Source organism: Typopeltis vanoorti, chromosome 9 (genome assembly GCF_054136105.1).
Source record: "Typopeltis vanoorti isolate ZY-2024b chromosome 9, IOZ_Tvanoo_1.0, whole genome shotgun sequence".
Classification (NCBI taxonomy): Eukaryota; Metazoa; Arthropoda; class Arachnida; order Uropygi; family Thelyphonidae; genus Typopeltis; species Typopeltis vanoorti.
The window spans coordinates 75,090,943-75,109,276 of record NC_143557.1 but is presented as its reverse complement, the minus strand read 5'-3'; the positions used below and the strand labels follow the sequence as shown (position 1 = coordinate 75,109,276).

General features: G+C 35.9%; 1 protein-coding gene across 1 annotated transcript in view; it reads right to left on the bottom strand.

Annotated features, from left to right (window-relative positions):
* Positions 1-12,917, bottom strand: part of LOC150103163 (uncharacterized) — a 52,754-nt gene extending 39,837 nt beyond the window's left edge. Inside the window, exon 1 of the mRNA XM_090397956.1 lies at positions 12,192-12,917. Within this exon, the coding sequence (XP_090254082.1) occupies positions 12,192-12,912 (721 nt within the window). The 5' untranslated portion in view covers positions 12,913-12,917. The remainder of the gene's footprint in view (positions 1-12,191) is intronic.
* Positions 12,918-18,334: the final 5,417 nt, after the last annotated feature.

Below are 18,334 nucleotides of genomic sequence, written 5' to 3'. Positions count from 1 at the left end.
CCAGTATCAGCTGGAAACACTAAATGAACTGTCTTCCGTCCACAACCCCATCCTGCTTAAGCTCGGTACGCTCGAGCAACTCGCTCCTCTGCACTCATTTATACCTTGGGACAAACTCTCTAGAATTCTCCCAGAGCACATCGGCCCAGCCCATGTTATTCGCAATAAAGAGTAGATAGACTATGCTGTAAACAACATCATAGTCTATGCTGTAAACAACCTAACCAGTCAAATAAAACAGAATAGCAGTTACCCAATCTACAGTCCTTCACCCGATCAGTCGGATCCTCGAGGAAATCATGGACCTAATAAGAGCAAAAAACAAAGCTCGCAATAGATACCACAACACAAGAGCCCCACAAGATAAAACAATACTGAACAGATTAAATCGGCAAGGCCGCGAAGCTCTTCAAAAGCACCGAAACCTTGATTGGGAAACCAAACTGACTAACCTAAACCCAGAGGACAACTTCATCTGGAAATTCTTGAGATCTCTTCGCACTAAAAGGCAACTTATACTCCCAATACAGACCAAGAAGGGAGTAGCCCACACTGACAAAGAAAAAGCAGAAGCTCTAATAGACAACTTGGAAACACAATGTAACCCCCATCTTATGAAAATTTAAACATCAACCTTATCTGCAAAATTCACTGCCGTGTCAAGTAAGTCTTAAGACAACAACAGGACAATTCTGAACCTATCACACCTACTTCTCCAGCAGAAATAACAAATATTATAGCCCATCTTGAACAACAAAAAGGCTTCAGGTCTAGATGGCATCACCAACAGAATAATCAAATTACTACCCAGAAAAGCTATAATTCATTTAGTCAACATAATCAACGCTACTCTCAGATTTCAGCACTATCCCACAACCTGGAAGACTGCCGACCAGGGGCGACTCGTGAATAAGCACTGCGGAACTGAAGCACACCCAATTTTTCTCGATATATAAATTTATTTATTTATTTATATTTGCTTGTAATATTTAATTTTATCATCAACAATCCTATACAATTCTCTTATTTTGTATAAAAAAATAATAAAAATCCATCTTGTAGCACTTAGGAGGGCGAAGGACGGTAGCAGCACTGTGTTTACCACAGTGTCATACTGCTACGCGCGCAAGCATATGCACATCATAGTAAGATATGAGTTATTAGCGTAATGCGGCACTGTCCGTCGAGCAGGTCGACTGTTGTTTACAGTATATGCAGTTTGCGCCAGTAGTAGTGTTCGTAGTGCTTACTGTGTTTACTCCGTCTCTTTAAATATTTGGACATTACAATTAAAGACATAACATTTGTTATAGTTTTTATTTTAGAACATTATTGGGGTTATGATAATGGATTTTATTTTTAAGTAATTTTGAATTATACTAAACTGTATAATTTTATCGATAATAAACAATATTTTTTCATGAAACAAAACAAGAAGAATATATTTTATTTTTAAGTAATTTTGAATTATACCAAACTTTCACAAATATAATTTTATCGATAATAAACAATATTTGTTATGCTTAATTTTTTTTTAAATTTTTACCATAATTTTGATATTTTATCCATACACGTATACAATGTACTTACATTGTGTATGTATATTTCGAAAGTTGCAGCACCCCCACGATTTCAAGCCACGAGCCGCCACTGCTGCTGGCATCATCCCTATCAAAAAGATTGGGAACCCCCAACTCCCAGAAAGCTACAGACCTATCAGCCTTCTACCCTGTCTTGGTATGGTCGCTGAAAACGTTATACTCACAAGGCTTCAATCTGAAACAGACAAGTTAGGAATCATTCCAAACGAGCAATTTGCATTCCGTAAAGACCATAATACTGTACAGCAGATGCACAGACTGGTTGAGCAAATCACAAAAGGCTACAATTGGAACTTCCACACAGCCGCAGTCTTCATAGATGTTGCAAAGGCTTTTCACAACATCAGGGCCTGCTTTACAAACTCATAGAATTCAACCTACCAATTAAGCTAATAAAAATAATAGATACATACTTCAAAGACAGATTTATACAAGTTTTACCTACAAGTTTTATTTATACTCATGCCCCCCCCCCCTCTTGTTATTTTCTATTTACATAGCTGACATTCCCCAAAATCCTAGTATAACCATCACAGCATTATATGCAGATGACCCCGCTCTACTAGCATAATCACTCAGCCCCCGACTTGCAATCAGTAGACTCCAAAGCAGTATTCATATACTAGAGAAGTGGCTGATGGACTGGAGGATTCAATAAACCCCCCCCCCAAAAAAGTACAGCTATAATATTTTCCAAAAAGAAGGTCCAGAGAAAGAAGAACATTCACCTATTAGGAGTCAAGATTCCATGGCAGACCGAAGTTAAATACCTAGGCGTGATACGTGACAAAAAATTTAAATTCAACAATCATATAAAACATATTAGTTCGAAGACAGCGAAAGCAATCGCACAACTCTACCCCATGATCATCAGAAGCAGCAAGCTGGATGTACGTAATAAACTACTTATATATAAGATGGTAATACGCCCAGTCATCACTTACGCATCTCCTGCATGGAGCCATGCCTCGAATACAAATATTCAAACACTCCAGAGGATACAGAACAAAGGCCCGAGGATGCCCCATGGTTCATTAGAAACTCCCAGATTCACAGTGAAGTCAATATTCCTTATATTTTCTCCTTTCTCCTAGAACTAGCAGAAAAGTTCTTCATCAAGACAAGTAATCATCCAAACCCGCTGATCAAACAAACTTCGGACTACAATGAAGCGGAATACTACAAATATAAAAAACCCAAATCAATCTTATGATCAGCTGAATGTAGCTAATCTCAACACCCTCACAGGGCGAGCCTAGAGCTCAATAACACTCCACTCAAAGAACCTCCCTCACAGACAAAAGGGAATATGAAAAGCATTAGCGATGTTCTGTGTGAGAGGAAGGATTGAATTGGAACTGGTACTGGGAGATTGTGCGTAATTGTAGTTATATTTACCAACATTTAACTGTGTGAGGGGTTACAAATTAGTGGGTGGAATACTTTTTCGCCATGCGTTATTTTACGCAAATACTGCGATAGATGTCTTAAAAATTTAAATATGAAGTTAAATACTTGTATGGCATGTCACAACTTCATAAATTGCTTTTACATTCCGTGCTACTTTTATGTTTGATATAATAATTATGACAATAGAAATTTATTAGGAGCTTTTCTTAAAAGGGTTCTCAAACAGCGTTTTCTTTTTTGCATTGGGTTCACTTTTTTTTCTTCTTCAACATTTTGAGGTTCTTAATTTTACACAAGGTGTTTTATGAAGATTTCATAAAGACTTGATCAATCACAAATGATTATGCTTAAGCAGTCACACGTTCCTGAATATACCGCGACGCGAAGAAGTATTTTAATGTAGAAAAAAAATATTTTTCTTAAGGACTACGTTTTATTTGAGAAGAGATTCCCTTTGCTTAACTCATGAATGGAACAGTAATCTGAAGCTGGAAGGGGAATTGTAACTATGGCGAAAAATCGAACCCCCCCTCTAGGTACAAGGTTTGTTTTTATCATAGCTTCTCAAGTATCATCACGGAATATAATTGGTTAGGTCTCTATGGAATATCCTGTATTATTTAAAGAATGGTGTATGGGGTGTCGATGAGAGATAGTACCTCTCCACTTGGATGGTCTCACGTAATTGTGGCTCAGATGGTTTGGTTCTCACTGGACACCCAACTCTCACTTATGGCTCCAAGAAGCTACTGTAAACTGGTAGCCACACCCCAGTAAACTCTGTTGACTCACAGGCTAAACTAATTGGTTCTCACTGGACACCCAACTCTCACTTATAGCTCCAAGAAGCTACTGTAAACTGGTAGCCACACCCCAGTAAACTCTGTCGACTCACAGGCTAAACTAAGTGAGGGTAGCCAGATATGGCAACCTCAAGCAGCGACTGTATTCGGTGAATCGGCTGCAAACAGCCTCTATACTCCATGCTAGGAGCGGCTGAATTCAGGTCAAGGAGTGGTGGTTGACACTTGACTTAATCATTGAAACCGAATGAACTCTAACCAACCTAAAGATACATGGCAGCTCGACCGTCGCCCGGTCAAACAAGGGTCGCGCCCACTATTAGCGAACCAAGATAGTGAAGGCGAAAAATATGCTATTGGAACAAAACATCACCTAGTAGACAGGAAAAACATAACAAGCATAGGAGCATGGAATGTAAGAACTCTTAACCAGGAAAGAGCATTGGAAATACTACTGCATGAATTAGACAACTACCGATGGAAGTGATTTGACTCTGCGAAACCAGATGGACTGGAAAAGGAGACTTCCACCAAGGACGGTACAAAATCTTAACTTCAGGCAGGGAGGACATCAAGAAGGAGTAGCACTTATATTAAAACCAAAGGCTCAAAACTCTCTATTGTCCTACAATCCCATCTCACTCAGGATAATTAAAGCAAGATTTAAAACATCACTGGGATCACTGACTATTATTCAGCTATACTCACCAACTTCGACATCATCAGAAGAAGACATTGAGGAGTTCTATATAGATTTGCAAAAAGCAGTACAGCAGATATCAAGTCAAGATCTCCTAATTGTAATGGGGGACTTAAACGCAAAAGTAGACAAAGACTGGGATACCTGCCCAAGAGTAATCGGAAAGTTCGGGTATGGAGAAAGCAATGAACGTAGCGAAAGACTGCTAAACTTCTGTTCAAATAATTGACTAACAATAACCAACACTCTCTTTAAACCAAAACACCAAAGAAAATGGACATGGATATCACCAGACAGACAAACCAAGAATATGATAGACTATATTATTGTAAACCAAAGATGGAAATCAAGTATCCTAAATTGCAGATCCTTTTCTGCAGATTGTGGATCAGACCATAAGCTGGTATTATCAAACCTAAGAATAAAGTTAAAATCTGAAAGCACTTTTAGAGTCAAAAGGAGACTGAATGTAAAAAAACTACAAGACAACAATATTCTAAGAAAATATCAACTAGGACTAGATAAAAACCTGAAGGAACTACCAAAACAGAATATAAACATTGAAGAACATTGGTGCAAATTAAAGGAAATAATATTAAAATTGGCAGAAAATACAATAGGTTACACAGAAAGAGAAAGTAAAAAGGATTGGATCTCGAATGAAGTAAAAAGGCTAAGCGATCAAAGGAAAAGCATGAAACTAAAACAGAACTATAACAGAAATGAATATAATAGATTAACCAGAGAAATTAGAAAACTAGTTAAAAGAGACAAGAATAACTGGTTAGAAGAAAAATGCAAAATGACAGAAAAGTTATCAAAAGAAAATAACCTTCATGGATTATATAAACAAATTGACCAAATTAGTAAGACACCGACAACAAAAATTATAATGATCAAAAACAAAGAGGGACAACTAATTGAAAGTAAAACAAAAAGAATGGCCAGATGGGAAGAATACTTCAGAGATTTATATAATAAAAACAGCTCCTAGGATATTACTATTCCAGCCACTGAAATGGAAGATGAAACCAATGTCTTTACCAAAGAAATAATAGCACACAGCATGGAAAAACTCAAAACTAGGAAAGCACCTGGCATTGATCAAATACATGCAGAATTCTTAAAAGCAGGAAAGGAACAACTTTTGGAACCATTAAAAACATTATTTGAAAGGATCTACAAAAACGAAGCAATGCCCACTGATTGGACCAAATCAGTTATAACTCCTATATACAAAAAAGGAGACAAAACAGAATGCAATAATTATAGAGGCATTAGCCTCCTCAGTATTTCTAGTAAGGTTTTTACGAAAGTACTCGAAAAACAAATTAAGCCATGTATAGAACTAGCACTAGGAGAAGAACAAGCAGGTTTCAGACCAGGACGAAGCACAATTGATCAACTATTCACCTTAAAACAGCTAATAGAAAAGAAACTAGAGTACAACCAAAGTTACTACATAAATTTCATAGACTTTTCAGGCATTTCATTCAATCCGTAGAAGAGAACTATGGAAAACTATGGAAGAATTTGGAATTCCCAACAAAACAATAAGAATAATAAAGAATCTGTATGAAAAATCTGAAAGTGCAGTACGAATGGAGGACACCTTAACCAACTGGTTCCACACAGAGAGCGGAGTAAGACAGGGATGCAATCTGTCACCAGACCCGTTTAATCTTACATTGAAAGAAGCAACCAATAAGGCCTTAAACAATGAAGACTCCGGAATCAAAATATATGGGAAACATATAACAAATTTAAAATTTGCAGACTACATTGCATTACTTGCAAGCACAGAAGAAAATCTACAGCGAATATCTGATAAAATAAAGGAGGAGTGTATAAAATCTCGATTATACATAAATATAGACAAAACAAAAATTATGCAAATAAGAAAAAAAAACACCAATCTGAAAATGGAAATTGATAGTAAGAATCTAGAGCAGGTAGAAAACTTCACCTACTTTGGAGGAATTATTGAGTACAATAGTGAAATTACAAAAGATTAAACAGACGAATCAGTCAAGCATCCCAAACTTTTGGACGACTTAATAAAATATGGAAGTCAAGAGACATCAAACAAGTAATAAAAGTAAGAATCTATGAAACAATGGCCCTCCCAATACTCCTCTATGGAAGTGAATGCTGGAATCTCAAAAAGGCTGAAGCGAAAAAATTATTAGTTACTGAAATGGGTTGGCTAAGAAGATTACTCGGAGTATCTCTGCTGGATCAACTAAGAAACGAAGACATAAGGAAACGACTAAAACAAGAAATAACAACAATAGACAAAATCCAAGAAAGAAGACTGCGATAGTTTGGCCATGTGACCAGAATGGGAACAGAAAGACTACCATCTAAAGCCCTGAATACAACGATGGAAGGTAAAAGATCCAAAGGACGGCCCAGAATTAGATGGATAGACAAAATAAAGGAGGACCTGAAAACCAAATCACAACAAGCGACACCAAACTGGACAGAATTGTTCGGACTCTCCCGGGACAGACAGAAGTGCAAAGAGTTCATTCGGCCTCATCATCATCCACACAATGATGGAAGAGAGAAGAAGAAGAAGAAGAAGATGTAAAGAATACTCATCTTCGAGATTCAGATGCATGGTTTTTCCCCCACAAGTTCCCCTGCTCAGTGGGGGGGAGATTTAAGCGATGTTCAAATTTAGAGCAGCTATTCCTTCTTTTCTCTGATTATACTGTCTTTAGATTATGCTGGACTGAAAGTGGCAATGAGTTATTGCAAAAGAAAGACAAATTATTTTATAAAGCTCAACAGGCCTAGAGTGCAGACGGTTATGGACCTCCACAGAACACGCTCTTTGGGATTACCGAAAGTATCATATGTTTACTCTTATAATTCCATTGCTCACTGTTACCCATTAATGTCCACCTTTTAAATTACTTCAGTGCATCTCACGTAATCTACAATCCCTAGCCATGAATAGAAGTCGTTTACGAAGGGGTAGAGGCTTTCTTTCTCGTGTTTTTGAACACTTGCTATGGAAACGTTTGGAGAAATGCCTATTATTCTGACATCCGATCAACTCGGGCACAAAGGACTACTCTACAAGCTTACCTCGTAGTTTATCCCACACTCTTCTGCAAATAGGTAGACAATACTCTTTCTGATCACTCACTGAGCATGAGGATATTGATTTTATCTTCATACTTTTCTCTTAATGATGTAATTTCATGGTTTTGAATTCTTGCCTATCTTGCTTTTGTCATCAACAATCTTTTTTCGCCACCTGCAAATCAAATCCATCTCACTGCTAAATGACAGAATGTTATTTGAGGTGTTTAATTTTAGAATTTAAGTGAAGTTTAAAATGTAAAAAAAAAAAAAATCAGATTTAATTATTTACCATCGTGTTGAACTAGGCTGTACAGAAACAAGACTACAAATTCATCTGAAGTTCATCGATGCCAGTTTAAATTACTTAACTACAGACTAAACTGGTAAATTACTGCTTCAGTTCCTTATCACCCATCGTGGAATTGCAGTGGATAAGTTGCCTTGGTTGTTATGTCACTCTGTAAAGAATGTTGCCCTAAGGCAGGCTTTTTTTTAACACAAAAGGGGTGGGTTGTCTACTTTTGTGTGAAGTCAGTTTTGACAGATGTAATTATTTGGAAAATCCAACTATTGTAGACAGTGTAAATAAATTTATAAGCCTGCAAAAAAAAAAAAAAAAAATGACAGCGTGTTTTCGTTTCGTAAACCTTAGCTATCTTCAGACAATGACAAACATCCGCACTCTTGGAATGTAGATGAATTTCATCGCAGACCAATATCCTGCTTATTAGAGGGGTGAAGCGACTTAAAAGTTCTTCCAGAGAAGGGTTTACAGATTATTTGAACCTTAGCTAAAATATATTACGATGGAAATATATTTTAGGTATACAACCTACACGGGTGGAATTTACTTAAGCATAGTTTATAGCGACATCATTATCAGTGCAAACTGATCTGATTGGGCAGTTTTCGACCAAACATTCGATTTACACCGCAATTTGAAATGATTTGACAAAGACCAGAGCCAAATTTGGCAAAATTAAAGGCGCTTGCGTATTTTGCGAAATGTGCTCAACAAACCCGTTCCTTTTGTTTACAGTTAGTTTTTCGGACAAAAAGAGTATTTTAGAATAACTATAACCTCAACCTCCTTTCATTCATAATATATCCAGAAATGAAAACACTTAAATTCTTCAAACTTAAAATTTAGATAATACAGAAGGCGTTGATGGAGTATTTTTCACATATTAAACATAACGCAACAGCATTACCGTATATTTTAATTTTAAAAGCAAAACTTCATCAAGTTTGTCATCAATGCCCCCCACCCCCCTTCCAAATGTAAACATTCTTTTTGTGCTGCTGCTTTTGTGTTGCTGCTTTTTTATGGTGTACGTTTCATTTTCCAATTTGCTATATGTTTATCATTTTTGTTGATTTTTTACTTATAATAATCAAATAAAATTATTTGCTTAATTTTGTAAAGAATTTTGAAACCAGAACTTCCCCCCCCCCTATTTTTGTTATACTATGAAAACCTCTTTGTTTACTGCATCATCAGGATACACAAGATTGTTCATGCGATCAAAAGTGTTTGAAAATAGAGCATCAATTTTAATTTAATGAATCAGATACATAAGTAAGGTACAAAAAAATCACCTTCTTTTATATCCTAACATTATGTGAATTATATTAAGACTAATAAAGAATAGTGATATATTACTTTCACCTTGACCTTAGGCTTAATGGCCTTGCAGGTTAAGAAGCGTGCGTTCGTTGAAACAGCCTAAGAGTTCATCTTAGTGTCATGGCTAAGAAACATGGCTTCATATATATGTAACCAGCCAACAGGCTGCGAGTTCTAATTCCATTTTAGCATGGATGTTTTTGAATGTCTTTAGGTGGTGGATGAATTTCATCACCCGATGAAATTCTAATAAATAAATAATTAAAAAAAAATCAAATTGACCACTTAGTGGTATTCTGAACCTGTGGTTCATGTAGCTCTTTAGGTTTAACTGCAAAAATAAATAAGCAAGCTTTTACAGTTAAGGAATTACCTACAATATGAGTTTTTTTTTTTCTTGTTTGTTACAGTTGTTTTAAATTCAGTTGGTTTTATTTCTAACGAAATAATGAGAATAACGATATCGTTAACCTACTTTGTAGTATTAACTCTTTTGAATCAACGGACTCGTTTGAAATAAATTTAATTTGCAGTCGTTTCCTTTAGGATTAAGATACATCGTTAGAAGAAATCGTTTAAAATATGAAATTTAAAATTATGTAAAGATTGTGGAATAAAATATTAAAAATTAAAAGTAAAAAAAGTCGAAGTGTACTAAAAACAATGAGGTAAGATGGTGAGTGAATTCATAATATGGAAATAATAATAAATAAATAAAATCAATGTAGAAATAATATTTAAAAATATAGAATATAGGAATAATAATATGGGAATAATAAAGTTGTAAATTGGATTAAAATCGAGATTTAAAACGCGCACACACACACACACACACACAGGAAACCTAAATCATGTTAAAAATATAAGTGTGTACAGTTTAGAAGTAATATTAAAGAATTAGCTCAATATAAAAAGGGGAAAAAGAATATTGAAGTTACTTTACGGAGTGAGAAACCGTTTTGGGTATGGCCGTCTTCAGTTTTCTGAAAATGGCTATACCCAAAACGGTCAGATTGATTTATTTTAAATGATTCCATTAATTCAAAAGAGTTATCGTTATCCTACTTCAAAGTAGGCTAATGATATCATTGTTCTAATTAAAAAACGAAATTATGCCTCTCTTTCGGTAATTCAGTTTAAAACAACTGTAATCAAAAAACAGCTCATTATTGTAGCGAGCTCTATGATGAAAAAAGTGTACTTATTTATTTTTATGGTCGAATTGAAGATTCGCATTTATCAACATAAAGCGACTTTATTTTAATGAAAATCGAAGTTTCAATAGGAGAGAGTAAATAAATGGCTTAGAACAAAGATACGAAAGCATTTTCTCACCAGAAGGTTAAAAAAAAGTTGTTCAAATGAACTCACCAAGCAAAGACTCGTGGACAGTAGAAAGTATCTTCCGTAGCTATTGACCACAGTAATAAGTCAGTATTAACGATGCCCTTTTCGTTTGGATTGACGTTTGAATCCTGTTTATAACCCGAAGAACCATTATAGTTTTTCCCATCATCTGAAAGTGAGTTAACCGGTCTCATATGGAGGCTAAAATAGGTGGAAGAGTTTTCCTCCCTGAAACTCGAATTTTTCATCCATCAAGACATCAAACTGGAGTAGAATATACGCAATTTACGACATAGTATTTTGCCTTCATAGAATTAATTGTTTCCGCCTTAAATTCAAACAAAGGTAGAATTATGGTGATTGCGCATAATATGCATTGTAGTATTCATAAATACAATGCAGCATGCGTGATGGATATTTTTATAGGTATATTTTGATGGGTAGTCTCCCATTAATGCATTTATATGAAAGAAATAGAGTTAATTCGAAAAAAAGAAAGAAAGAAAGAATATTAAAAACTTAAAGATAAAAATAAATGTAATTTTACGAACGATGTTTATAAAAAATACAATAAACACCTTTGTTTTTTAAGAAATGTATTATTTCATTCATTAATTATTTTTGCATTTTATTTATGATTTTCATTTTAATCAAAGAGGCACAAAGTTGTAGAAAAGCAGAATTTGGGTTTGTTTTTAAATGCTATAAGGCGGTACAGTAGCGCACTCAAGATTTAATCTTGGGAGGGGGGCGAGGTAAGTAGACGATTTGAGAATACACATTAAGCATCCAATACAACCTATGACTGAGCAATGATCGCTAATTCATAAGTAGTATAGAAATAGAAGATACTACACAACATAAATAAAAAAAAGAATTTTAATTAGGAAAAGATTTTTGGAAAATTTTCTAGTGTTTTTTTTCCCCTTTTTCTTTTGGGGGACCAAGGGCCCCTTGGCTCATCCCCCCTCTGGGTACGCCACTGAGGCGGCATGTACTGAGGATTACAAAACGTTTCCTTACCTAGCTAGCTTGGGAATCAGCCTTCCTTCAGTACAGACTGTGTTCAGTTAAAGAGATATCCACCAAAAGAGGCTTCTCGATTCACTGTAGTTTCAAAGTAATATTTCATAGCATCTTGGGAATCCAATTTATTGAAGGAAGAAAAATAATTTATTATGTAACCTCATTTTATGGAGTCGGGGTAAAGTCGTTTCTTGAAATTGCTGATAAGATCGTAAAATCCTTGAAATATATAAGGGAACATCCCAAAATATCAGTAAGTATAATGGGCTCTATATTTAATTAAGGACCTAGCTAAACATCTAGTACTCAGGCCAAAAATAAGTAGCGCCGTTTTCAAGATTATAATTTGTAAATAACGCCTATATCAAATTATGTCATAACGAAAAGTCGTGAGGGAAAAACATGTTAATTAAAAGCCACAAACAACAACTGAAAATTGTGAACTTGCGAACTGGAGGTGCAAGAAACATTCCAATACAGCCGTGTAAGTTTGCTTTCATAATCAGTTAACGTTGGAACTAAAAATGAAACAGAATAGCTGAACATTGATAAAGAAATAATAAATGAAAACGACAGTTTACCTGTTGTAATTTTGCTTCTGTTAATGTCCCGTTCGCTTTGTACATAATTAGCACTTCCAGGTCTGTACACGATTGACCGAAAAGAGTAATCACCCGCATCTTGATGGTTCGGAGCCAACGCGGGGACCAGAGACATTTCATTGGCTCTTCCGCCTGCTAATTCAGCTACATTCGGAAGCATCTGAGTGTTCGAAATGTTACTGTATGCACTTCCAAAATAAGGGTCGTGGTAGGTCAGGACGGTGTTCAAAATAGTTCTGTCTGGTGACCTGCCGATGCCATCGACCAATTTTGACGATAAAGGCGCACTTTGTGCACTTCCCTCGTGTCCGTTATAGTTGGCACCGTCCGCAAATCGGCGGGACGGAGAAGGCTGTGAGATGTTGTCTTCGTTAATTAGAGGAGGCGACGAAGTCTCTTCCACCGAGTTCAAAGGGTAAGAACATCCGGACGACCATTCCGTTACCGAGTCTGGAATCTCCTCCTTGACGTGCACCGCTGGACGATCTAGACGAACCGGTAAGTCACTGGGATTCGACAGAACCGGGGTCACGGAATGTCCGATTCCGGCATTGCCACTGATTGCATGGGGTGGAGTGTCAGCATCCATTTCCCTCCCGTTACCGTCTACCGGGGGTAACCCTACGTTTGCATATTTTGTTGGTTGTTGACTTGCGTAAACCAATTCGATGTTGTTGGTTGTGGCGCTGCTGTGGTACATGTCGGCTGCCACTTGTTGATCCGTCAGCAAGTGTAGCGTTTCCTGTGTCCAAAACGGCTCTCTTTCCTGGAAGCGCTTTGCAAGTTTAGAAGCACGCACACACACACACTCACTGCGATTCTTCTGCCGGACATGGAAAGCACAAGGGCCTCTAACTTCCTGTTGCAGGAAACGAACAGGAAGTATGAGGTGTTGGAATCATAGGCGAATGTCATACGTTCCTACATTCACAATGGCTAAGCATTAATCGCTTTAACCTATCACAATTTCATATCGATGTTTATGGGATACGGATGACCTACGGTGAGGTGATATAGATATCTTATTCGCTGGAGGGAACTGTTTGAATTTTCTCTTCACGAATGACGTGAATTTTGATGACTAACAGGCTTTCACTGTAATCAAAACATTACCTTGTTTTGTTGAGTATTTTGAGTATTTAAAATACAAGATATACACAGTATAATCAATCATCTAATGGACGTACAGTATAAAGCAGAACACCAAAGTCTAATTAAAGGCTAATTTTTGTAAAGATGACAAACTTGTGATCATTTCTTGGGTTCATTTTATTTCGCATACATTAAAGCGGTTGCAAACGAATTTTTGAGCATGCGTCTTACGATATCAGCCTCCAAACGAACGTGCAACATACGTGGCTTTACAAATAATTTCAAGTTTATGTTAAACAAATGATGTACGAAATAGTGAAGCATTATTTGGCAATATAAAAGAAGCCAGTTTGATAGTTAATGAATTACTGTAAATAAGAGATATCACCAGATGACTCGAATATTTCCTAGCACTGGCCCAATCCCACAACACGTAATGCAGTTATATTTAGTGCGTACATCCGATTGTGTCAGTATTTAGTGAAATTTTCTGACTCTTACTAAATAGTGGGGGGAAAAAATGTGGCTTCTTGGAATACTGTTTCATGAAACAAAAAGGCGCATAGAATTACGTATAAACGATACCTTTTGTGGAGCATATAAATCCCGAGTTGATTTTTTTTAACTACTTGTGAAATCAGATCGGTATATTTTTCTCATCTATGAGAAAAACATTGTCATTTTGAAGATGATTTGTCTGCACGGACTTAATGAACTTAATTCCAGCAAATTATTGTATAACGAATTATATTTTTACTTAATTTTCTCATCTCTTTTCAGCGAGAAATGTCATTTTTCATTCTGCAGACAAACCAATCTTCATAACTTGCGAATTGCAGACAAAATATAATACAGAAGCGTCATCATGTGAGTTGTCTTTTTCATCCTCATATAAACATCTGAACCCGGTCTATCGCATTAGAAATTTTCACTGTAAACATCATTCAGAGTAGATAATCTGCGGCAAAAATAAGGAACTTCACGTTTATTGTGTTAACTTATTGGCAGTGAATGAATGTTATAGCACAAATAAGTTTTAAGAAGGAACAAGGGAAAAAAAAAAAGTTGAGGCTTCCATTCACACGTTACAGAAACATTAACTAGCTTGGTTCTGAGTACGCCTGATTGGAATCCTAAATGGCTACAAATAAAGACACGGTTTGGGCCACTTTGTGGACCACGGAGATCTTGTATTTACTCAAGGCGAACATGTATGGTGGTGGTGGGGGACTACCAAAATGAATCCTAAAATATATTTTAAATTATCATTTTTTTAAAATAAAGCCTGCACATATTCAACAAATTTTTGCGGATATCAAGTTAACGTAAATTACTTTCTGAATTTAGTATTAGTATTAGATCCAGTGAAAAAAAACTCTTGTTTCTTTGATATTAAATTGGTTAAACATGCATTTATTTACTTTTTTTTTGTTTAAATATTTCTCTTTCATGTGGTAAAAAGAGTAGGGAAAAATGGCAGTTTTTTAAAATGGTCCTAATCAAAAACAGTCTTAAAACTATCAGTAGTGATTGTCATATCGAAGGCATTTTATATACCAAATATTTATTTCGAATTCGTATTTTGCAAATTCTACTGTTCGGTCTCGGGATTTTAGCAATCATTCAAACACTTGCTGCCCAATTTTACTCATTTAGACTACTGACATTTTACGAGTATCCTTGGAAATGGAGTACACTGCATTTACGTGCCCTTTAACATTTGCGATGTACTGTATATGAATTTAAGAAAGATCTTGTCGCTGGAATATCTTATGGATAAACTTGCACAGTTATGTTTGGAGACAATTCTCGTTTTGTTTTCCAATTCCGAATGGCAGAAATTGAAAATTTAAAGCAATTGTTAATGTATTTTGTGTTAGCGTGGCCGACAATTATAATCTTCTATCTCTTGCTCTTTTTTTTTTTTTTTTGGTATGCTGTTAGAAATATCAACTTAATGCTAAGTCAAATTTGTTGACTATTAGGAGTTATGGCCGAAGCCACTAATTATTTCGTGAAAAAAAAAAAAAAAAAATATATATATATATGTATATACAGTATATGTCTATTCTATACTATAAATGATAAGCTGAAATTGGAAACGGATGTGACGTCGGCTTGAAACGGATGTAGGCTGTAACGTTTTGTGTAACGTTTTTGTCAAGTTATTTGAAACTCAGGGGCTACCCTGAGTGTCGAGTCTTCAAAATTCTTCAAAAAACATCGGAATTCAAGTAGCACCGGCCTACCAGTCCGGAACACGGGATGTTGGGCGCCGTAGGCGTCAGGGGGAGGAACCCCCTTAGTGTATATATATATATAAACCAAGTTTCCGGGAAGAAAACTATTCTGACCTCTATGAGACTGGCTAACTCACCATCGATTGAAAAGCTCTTATGAAAAGTCAAGTCTGTATAATTTGAAAAGCTTCATCTCAAGAAGGGAAAAATGGCTTGTAGTAACGGATAGGTGTCTGACTGTATGATTTAGTCATGATAGTCGAAAAGTTTCCACTAATAAACTGACGTCACTTATGCTCACAAATTAATACGGTGGCTTATCCTTCCGGTTTTGTACTTTTGCTGAAGTTGTTGCTAATACTTCTCTGCACACAACTTAGGTTTTCTGCTTTGTAAAGCAGAAGAAAGATTATCGTTTTGAGACGAGGGAGAGTTAAAAACAAAACAGAAAAGAACATCTACTGTGAAAGTATCATGTGACTCAAAACTTAATTTATCATTTCCAAGAGAATTACCGTTTTGATGCTACTGTTTTATCATGAATAGTTACCTTTTTCCTTTTCTTCCTCCTCTTGCTTTTTCCAAAGTTATGATGATAATAGAAAGGGTTCCTATATCGAAACTTCAGTTATTGTGATTTGATTAAAATAAGTATCTGTGTATAATCTTTTTTCAATGTTATATTAAGTATTGCAATGATTAATCGATGTGCAATCAGTCTATTGGTGTACGAGAAAGACAGCGGGTTCGACTCTTGATTGGTTATCTGGGCAATGTCTTATTTCCGATTCCCTAATCCAGATTTGAGATTTTTATGCTCCTAATTTCATCTTCTGTTCCCTACTTCAGGAATTAATCCCCATTCTCCCATTTCTTGGGTAACTCCTGACCAACATCCTACATTCACACCACCTGTAGAGAGCTTGATATCTTTCCCGATGTTATTGTACGAGCTCGTCTGACCTCACTACATATTGTTACAGTAGTTTGTTTTTATGGGTTGAAAACTTTTCCGTCTCCGTATAAGACTGGCAGACTCACCTTCAGTTTTAGACCTTTTATTCAAAAAAAAAAAAAGTTCCTTACTTCAGAGACCAGAATCGAATCCGTCTTTTCTAACCAAAGGGTTGTCGCATGATTCATTTGATTATGTTACGGAAGTACCTACCTTATAGTGTGGGTAGTTAATTTATCTCTCAACAAGGATTCAAAACGGAATGGTTTAGGACACGGACGGAGAGCAATCTGGCTTTTTTTTTTATGTATATTACATGCTCGTCTAACAAACACAAAACCGATTGTCTTTCTGATAACGTAATGTTTTAATTAAAATCATAAAAAAAATTAAGTTTTATTAAATATCACATTTCTTAAGGAAAAAAATTAAACATTTTATGAAAACATTGAAATTTCACATTTTATTTTTATTTTTTAATGACATACGAAGACATTTTTAATGAAATTTTTTTTCTCTTCTCCAGAAGAGAAGCTATTCCCATACATAATGGAGAAAATACATTTTTTTATTGTGCATATAACTTGCCCTATTTCTATATTTTATAAAACAATATTTATGATATTGTGTCACGTAGACTACAGACAAGAGTATACGAGAACATGCAGGAAGATTATTATGTCTGTACACGAATGCTAGCAGTATCAGAAGCAAGTAGAGGTTATTGCCTTCGTCAATATGTTGGGACCTCAGATTGTAAGTTCTAGGGAGACCTAGCTATCAGAATCAGACATACTAATTGGTATCGAGTGTAAAGATCAGAGTATTTTTAGGAAGGATAGAATTATAGGAGAGGAGGGGACGTGCTGCTGTGATATTGAAATCAGTTACTGTTGAGATCTATGATTGCAATACTAGTAACAGTTTTTCATCTGCAGTTAGTTTGAAGCCATCTGGTGCGAGGCGGAATATAACAAGATCAAATACATAGTGGAGTGTTGTTACAGACCAGGTGGTTCGGCTGTTAGTGACGAAGAAATGCATCGCCATGAAAATACGATGGGTGCGAAAAGAGTGATCATAATGGGAAGCTTCATTCATTGGGTAGCAGTAGAATCTCATGAGAAGAAAAATTAATTTATTGAGCTGTTGCCGGACAACTTCCTCAAGCAGCATGTGATAGAAGGAACTCGAGATCAAAGAGTGTTAGATTTGATTATAGTGTCAGACGGTGTTTCACTTAAAGACGTAACTATTCTGCCTCCGGTTGGTGACAGTAATCATGCGGTACTCACTTGAGAAGTGACTAAGTTTATAAATGTTCCACTCAGAAAAGGTTACACGCTGAACTACAAAGCAGGAAATTATGACCAACTGAGGAGTATACTGAGCTCAGCACAATGGTATCGGTTGCTGGATGGGAAGAATATCGAGAGTACATGAAAAGCATTTATAAAATACTTAAATGATGCAACTTCAGAATATGCCCTGAGAGTTCGAAGAATAAATAGGAGCAATATTATCTGAGAGGGTCAGGTAATCTTGCTTATAATCTTATCAAGCAAGAAATTCGTAAGAAAAGGATGACGCAGAAGGAATATCGTGCACATAAGGATGATGTTCGTTATGAAAATTATTAGCAGCAGACCAGAAGAGTCACAACTGTTGTACGAAAAGCAGAGTCTGAGTATGAAAAGAAGCTAACTCTGCGAGGTTAGGATAATCCCAAAGAATTCTATCGATATGCTGTAAGTAAAAGAAAGAATGAATATGAAAGAAAAACTCTACTAAATGAGGATGGTGTTGAGAGTGATAGATGCAGAAGAGGTTGTTCA